The following is a 7,833-nucleotide window of genomic DNA, read 5'->3' on the forward strand; positions in this document are numbered from 1 at the left end:
GATCGTTATGTTAGTTGATTTGAAAGCTTTGTCAAGCTTAAAGCACAGTTATAATGTTTGGTTGATAAATAAATATTATCACATAATTATTTGGTACTTATTTCATAAATTTATTTTATATCCAATATCAACTTTCACATTTCCGTTGAAGGAAAATTATAATATTGGCATTATTTATGTATTCATTGTGGAAAATGTGTAAGTATATGAAATATTTTATTATTTTTATGATATTATAATTCAGGTTAGAAATGAAAGATATAAATAAACAAAATAACGCTTTTGGTTTATTTCATGGCTTACAATTGTACGAATAAATAACAACATTCACACACTCACAGGCACACAAAAAATATAACAAACATAGTCGTGATACACGATACATATAAAGTGCTTAAAGAAGAATACAACATACAATCAGAGATCATAAATAGATACATAAGTATCAACAAATAATAATTATTAGACCATACAATACAAAAACAATTACATACATACATATTTTAGAGATAAAAATACATACAATCCTATAATATTTATAAAACAGAAGGTATTTGGTATAATAACGCATTACGTCGCAATAAATATACAACAAAAAATAAAAAACACATAATAATAATAATAAAGACATAAATAATAAAAAAAAAACATAATTAAAACATATAATATTTACACAAATATACACTAAACAATAAAATAAAAAGATTCCTTTTCAGTCAAATTAACAAGTAACATAAAATTTACACCCAAAATTTCACATGTAAAATGACAGAAAAGAAAATAAATAAAACAACTAAACAAAACATTTAAAATCACACAAACACACACGCGAATAAATAACTCAATAAATTAACTGGCCTCATGAGTAACTTATATAATGAACAATACATAAAATCGAAACCGTTAGTAAGTTTTACAAGATTGTGAACAGTCTAGGTAGCTCTGAATTTGGCATGCTGAAGTTGATCTAAACAGAAATAGTATTTACCTAAGTTATAATAAAATCTCTCGGGTCCTATTTTGAACGAAACTATACAGCATTTTTGCTGCAATAAAATAATTTAGAAGTAATAACCCAACAATGTTTTCCCAACTTCAGGTGCCAAATCGCATGTCTCTTACTTCAATCTTACTTCCTGTAAGCCGAGTAGGCCAAGTTTCCAGCGTCTTTCTTCGACCTAGACCAGCCTCCTTCCCATCCACCGTGTCCTCCGTGACCGTGATCATCATGAGGAGGTGCCCAAACCTCTTCTTCGTGATGCTCGTTCTTCTTAGCTAGAAGAGCTTTGAGGATAGAGATGGCCTTGACAATGAAGGCAATCTTGGCGAGCAGCGCCAACTTGAAGATCGAAGCTGCAATGACAACTAAAGACAGCACCACCAACGCAATGGCTTTGGCTTTCGCGATCAGGACTAAAGGAATCAGCATCTTCAGCTTCTTTTTGGTCTCCTTCTTCTTCTTGCCACGGCTCTCCTCGACTGTGAACAATACCATTAATTAGACCATTTGGAAGCGCAGCTTTAAGGCGATTTGCTTTTATTGGAATTGCAAAGTTACGTTCGTTTCCAATGCAGTTTCACTCTTACCTAAGACGGGACATTTGAAAACACGTGTTGCATTTCAATAGCTAATTACATTTAGTAAATCAAATTGTGCTCTTCTAGAATTGTTAATTTTCTGTGTCTCAAGTTTTTTTTCTTCTGAATGCGGTTTTTTGTATAAAGTATAAAGAATTTTGAGTGCTGTTAAGATCATTTTCAATATTCGCAATATTATTCGTTTTATATTTACCTTCGTTGAGAGCTCTGGAGTCGTTCTCGTCATCTTCAGATCCTGGGAAGCTCAATTCCAATTCAGACCTCTGAAGAAGGTCAGACGCTGTTGACCACAGTCTTTCAGTGACCTGACAAAAAAAAACATGGCGTTAGGGAGTGATTGGAAAAACCGTGGATTCAGATTAGGTTTCATATTAAAGAAACAGGATTTTATTACTGCGACGTACCTATTTGTAATAGTGCATCATCATGACGAAGAAACATTTGTTGGTTCATTAGTGTCGTTTTGGTAAATAACATTTTTGATTGTATACTAAAATATGAATAGTTTGACTTTAGTGATCGTTATACAACTTCCATTTGTTATATCGGTACTTAAAACATTTAAATTGAATAAATCATAATTTAAACAATATTATTGCAATCAAGACTACCTTTTGTAGTTCTTTGACTTCTTTTGAAAACAATATTCATGTTGGAATAAAAAATATTTTACAGTTTAACGCACACCATATCTAATTACAATAGGCGAGCTTAATATAATTAAAGGCAATTTCTTCCACTCAATCTTCACACCAATGGGGATGTTGCCTGGGTCAAAAAGCAAGAGTTTTAATTAGTCCGTCAGTTAACTTATCAAAAAATACTCTACACGTATTTTTCACTTTTTCAAACTAATGAAAATTTAAAGAGATAAAGCGCCCCAAAGTTCATAAGAAGAGGCCCGTGACGTCGTGCGCAACTTCAACGCACCATAACTATGTAATTATTTGTTAGATTGACAAATAAAAATATATGTGTCCAATATTCTTTGATATTAAACATTACGGACTAAAAAAATTTTTTTAGGCAACTAGCCTAATGCTTAATGCCCGTTTTCACCATAAATCCTAAATTTTTAAGTGACACCTATGGTAACAGATAACAGGCATTTTGTTTTCATAGGGGTCACTTAAATTTAGAGATTGATGGTGAAAACGGGCATAACTAACCTACTAACCACCTATTGATTCATAAAAGTTATAAAAAAGTTATTTTTAAAGATAGAGTAGCTTCGTTAACTTCGTTAGCTTGTATTACCATAAACTAATAATAATTGATAGTTGTAACTATCTTACCTCCTTGTTCCTCTCTTCAGGTTCAGAGGGTAGTGTGTCCAAGGACCTGGCCTCCTTAGGGCTGCTGTTGAGGATGGTGACTCCATCGATGATGTTCAATTTCCTCACAGCCCTCAATTTCTCAGTTGCTCTAAGAGCGTGTTCCTGGACAAATAAATTAATCAATTGTAGATATAATCGGTAGTCAAACAATTTCAATCTTAATTTGTAATACTGGTACTATTTTAGTTATTTAATCTCTAAGACTGCAACTGGTGCTATTTTTAATTATAATTTGTTAGCTTAGTTGTATAGTTGATGAATGAAAATAAAACTGGAGCTATTTTAGTAGTTTTCTGTTAACTAAACCGCGTAGATTAGATTTTTTTTGCAAAAATCAATAATCAAACAACGCCAAAAATCAGCAAAGAATCTATAATCTACTTTTGTATCCTATCTATCATAATTAAGTCACTTTGATATAAAAAACGTTTGGGTCAGTTTTATATTGCTACAAAAAAGCAGTCCAAAAATGTAGAGCAATAAAAAACGGTTCAAACTGCCTCTAAACAACAACTATGTAGCATGACAGCATACGATTAGAGATACAGTTATTAAAAATATGATAATGGAATAACTAAGCAGTATATTTGTTTCGGATCTGAGTTTTTTTGTTGTCCGTCGGGTTCAACGACTCTGAATTTTAATTGGTTAAAAATAGCACAATAATTTAATAGCCGCATAATTCGCAAGCAAAAACATTTTATTTTATTTATCACTGTTATTTGGTTTTGTCACTCCATTTCACTGTTGTCACTGTCACTTGTCACAGGACCTACCTTCAGACATAGGGTCAATTCACTGTTGGCGCAATCCACAAAATTGGTGGCCATAAGACGAACCACCGATTCATCTTGAGCCACCGGGCCGCATGAGGCGACTGCCACTAGACACAACAATCCAAAGATCTTCATCTCGTCAACAACACTATAACACCGAGACCAAAAGAACTGTGATGCCAGACTTGATTGGTAACAGTTTTTTATCTAAATACCCCCACTAACTCTTGCCGAATTAGCATTTTAAAGCAATATATGGCTTGTAGAAACTTGATGACACTATGCCATAGTGACCATCGGTATTAAATTCATTTTCATCAATCACACTGATTTGATTTTCTTTTGACGGGCTTATGCTGGAGGCAGTCAAGCATTTTTTCTATTACAATAGTGCCTTTAAAAGTATACAATGTAGGATTGTCATATTAGTTTTACAGACATAATGAATTATACATTTGGAGATAGGCGTCAATAAATTGTCATAATATGAATACTTGTTTTGAAAATCATTTGAATAGCAAAGCCCATTGTTTCTTCTGAACTTTTGAAGCCTACGGAACAAAAGAGCTCGTTAAATAAATTGACAACGCAGTCGTTATGTTAATGTTTGGTAGCAACTAGTAGCTCAACTTGAAGAGGATTTAAAATTTTATTCTTTGATAAAAAAAAAGTTGGCTAGTTGATAGTCTCATTTACAGGCTATTACAAATGTCAATTGTTTTTGTATGATGAAAGAATTAACTAGGTATGTCATACTCTAAGTAGTAATGCTATTTACCGAAATTGAATTAGTTCTTTTAAAAGATAGGGCATGGTTATGTAGTATAATAATATCTGCTTTTTCTTTTATTCATAGTTCACGCCCTCTGTTGGTGGGATGTCACTTCCTTGTATAAACCTGATTTTATGAAACCGGTTTATGAAGAATGGCGCGTTCCTATTATGGTATGAAGACGTGGTTTTCTGTAAGTCGTGGTTTGAAAATATTTTTGATTATTGTTGCATAAACAGCGATTATTTCGATTGAAAATTGACATTATTACTTTAATATTTATATGATATTATTTAGGTAGCTTTGTGTGCTATCGTCTTTGCATTAACGTTATAAGCAGAGTTATGCATAATTTTCAATGAAATTATTGATAATTTAACTATGATCAAAGTCACTATTAAAAATTGCTTTGTTATTAAAAGGATTAAGAAAAATATAAATAAATTGACTTAATTCCTCATAGATGACTAGACAATCTATGTGCAACATCACCTTTAATGGACTAAAATTCATGGGGCTTATTAATAGAAATAAATTAACAAAAATTCGAACAAATTACTTTATTTTATAAATACTGAGGTACTCGTAGATGGCAGCTTCGAACAGGCAAATAAATACACACACACAATAAATAAATTCACAGGCACACACAAGAAATTCTATCAGAACTGACCACCGTAGGCTAGAGATTGAGCATCGGTAGCCTGTCGACTCCACCCTTGACTGGCGGGTTCGTAGTTATATCCTGGGTGCTCATCATGATGATGAGGGGCACCATAGCTGATTGAGGGCTCTGAAGCTCCTCCTTTCTTAGCTAAGAGTTTCCTGATCAGGTTCACAGCGTTCATGGCGAAAGCGATCTTGCCAAGGAACACGGCCTTGACGGCGACGAAGGCGATGATTCCAAGGAAGAGAGGGATGAGGGCGGCCATCTTGAGCTTCAAGAGGAGAAGGAGGGGCAGGAGCTTCTTGATCTTCTTCTTCTTCTTGCCGCGAGCTGTGGAAGAAATGAATTTTAAATGTTTGGTTTTATGTCATCACTAAATTCAAGAGGTTATATTAATAAAGACACAAATGAAATTATAAAATAGCGTTATCTTTTTAAAACCCTATAACTGGTACAGAGGAAAATATTTTTCATTGGTTTTGAACTTTATTGTTATCTTACTAGAGTTCAAAATATGGTGGCATCAATTCTGCTACCAAAAAATAAAGGTTGTAACGTAACCAAGTGTAACGTTTCTTATATTGCATCATATTTTACTAGATCCTTAAAATAATAAAGTCGAATCTCAAAAATATTATCACGATTATTTTATCGTAACAAAAAATCTGCATTTTATTCGTACGCAAAACTCTTACGAACTCTATAATTTAAAGAAAGCTCACGATTCTGCGCAAATATGACTACTCCACCTTCTTCAAGATCTTGTGTGAGATAACCATCTTAATTGCAGTTTAGTTGCTAATGAACAAATTGAGATAAACGTTAACAGTTTAATAAGTATGCTAAGTAAAGATTTATTGTCTTCAACGTACTTTGAGTTATGATTAATGGTACGCGAAAACAAATAGATTTTAGAGACAAAGTAAGAAGATCTTTTGTACCTTTTACTACCTATTGTGACATCCGAATACTTCAATTGCCTATTGTGCTAAGTCAATGTACTATTTTCTCTAAAGAAAATGTTTCTTTAGTTTTATGTTTTGGACATAAAATATTGTGAGGAGAAAATATCTCCAGATTTAAAATGCAAAAGGGCACATTTTTGTATCAAAATTTTGACTGAAATTTTGACTATTGACTAATTTTATAAACATTTGACCGGTTAATTGACTCCAAACGTTTTCGTTTTAGAATATAGTAATTTGTGTATCAATTTTTATTACCATTAGTAAATTTCTAGGACTTGTCCCAAAATTCTGACGTATACCTAGCAAGTTTATGACCTATAACTCTAGCATGCAGTTGAAATTACCTTCTTCATCCAAATCCCGGGATTCATTCTCGGACTTGTCGCTCAGGCTCAGCTGAAGAACATGGTTGTCCAAGAAGTCTCCGATGTTGTCAGCGATTCTCTCTTCGATCTGGTACTCCCTGGTCTTCGGGTCTTCAGCTAAGGGCTCGTAGCTGCGAGCTGACCGAGCTGATCCGGTGTTGATCAGGGACATGCCGTCGAAGATGCTGACATCTTTGGTGATGGCCAAGCGTTCGGTCAGTTTGAGGGCCTTTTCCTGCAATTTTGGTTGGAATTAGTTGTTGGGTTTGATTTATTTATATGAAGGCAGGAGTTTTTTTAATCCTTATGAATCATAAGACCTTGAGCATTTTCTAGATGGATTAATATGGTAAAATTGGGCACTTTTGTCTAATTTTGGGACTTGCTAAAGTTATTCGAAATTACATAATAATGGGTTTAAATGAAAATTATGAATATTCACTGGTAATTAGTGTGAAAATTCCATTTCCTCGAAAGGAAGCTTAAAAGGTTGATAAATTAATCACGAGGTCTTTTATAATTCAGGACTAGGCAAAATTATTTTGAATTCTGCCCAATTTTTTGTATTAATGTATGTGTTGAAAACACTTTTATAACTTTAAATTGATACTTGAAAGGGCTGAAAACTTATTTATGCATTGGTAGACAATTCGTAACAAAAATTGTCAAATTATTTCACAGAGATGAATATTCACAAATTCACTCAGTCATTGCAAATCACTCCCTATTTTTTCGCGTTCCCGTAACAAATCATCATTTTTCTACACTTCAAAAAACACCGTTCCATGACAATACTGTCAATTCTTTATATTTTTCACAACACTTCACAATAATCACTGTAAATCCATTGTATTCACCTTGAGACATAGCGACGTGTCACTCTCTATGCATTCCGATACCGCACCAACGAAATTTTCAGCGACGCCGTTTTCCTGCACGGGCCCACAACGCACTGCAGCCAGAAGGGCCAAAAACACAATTGACGTGTATATACTCATTGTGCTTTACTCCAACCAACGCTTGGCAGGTTATGATGTTTTCCCAAAAAAGTGATGGATTTTATCCTTCAAGCCCCCACCATAACTTTGACGTAACGTATGTCGTCGTTTAACGTCGCACACTAACTGATATGCCATAAGCAAAATGTAAGGATAAGTAGAAAAATAAATATTTGATGTTAGAAAGCTAAGTTTGCATACTACACACGAATACTCGCGCGTTTCTTGCTATCACAAACGAAAGAAAAAGTGATGTTTGCACTATAATGCTAAGTGAAAATGTTGTAACTCAATTTTCGGTTGTTTCAATAAAAAGTGAAATTGATTGTTACCTCTTGCATGAGGTGGTCC

General features: G+C 33.6%; 2 protein-coding genes across 2 annotated transcripts; both read right to left on the bottom strand.

The window, feature by feature from the left end:
- Positions 1–647: 647 nt before the first annotated feature.
- LOC114364928 (DUF1676 domain-containing protein Osi15) lies at positions 648–3,900 on the bottom strand. Its single transcript, XM_028321285.1, has 4 exons — positions 3,713–3,900; positions 2,895–3,038; positions 1,793–1,904; positions 648–1,479 (listed from the first exon to the last, which is right to left on the bottom strand). The coding sequence occupies exons 1-4, from the start codon at positions 3,845–3,847 to the stop codon at positions 1,130–1,132; spliced, it is 741 nt and encodes a 246-aa protein (XP_028177086.1). The 5' UTR covers positions 3,848–3,900; the 3' UTR covers positions 648–1,129.
- Positions 3,901–5,029: 1,129 nt separating this feature from the next.
- Positions 5,030–7,538, bottom strand: LOC114364929 (uncharacterized). The gene is made up of 3 exons (XM_028321287.1): positions 7,342–7,538; positions 6,464–6,719; positions 5,030–5,481 (listed from the first exon to the last, which is right to left on the bottom strand). Exons 1-3 carry the CDS (start codon positions 7,480–7,482, stop codon positions 5,147–5,149), a joined length of 732 nt encoding a protein of 243 aa, XP_028177088.1. The 5' UTR covers positions 7,483–7,538; the 3' UTR covers positions 5,030–5,146.
- Positions 7,539–7,833: the final 295 nt, after the last annotated feature.

This window comes from Ostrinia furnacalis, unplaced genomic scaffold (genome assembly GCF_004193835.3).
Source record: "Ostrinia furnacalis isolate ACB-3 unplaced genomic scaffold, ASM419383v2 OfSCF7492, whole genome shotgun sequence".
Taxonomy (NCBI): Eukaryota; Metazoa; Arthropoda; class Insecta; order Lepidoptera; family Crambidae; genus Ostrinia; species Ostrinia furnacalis.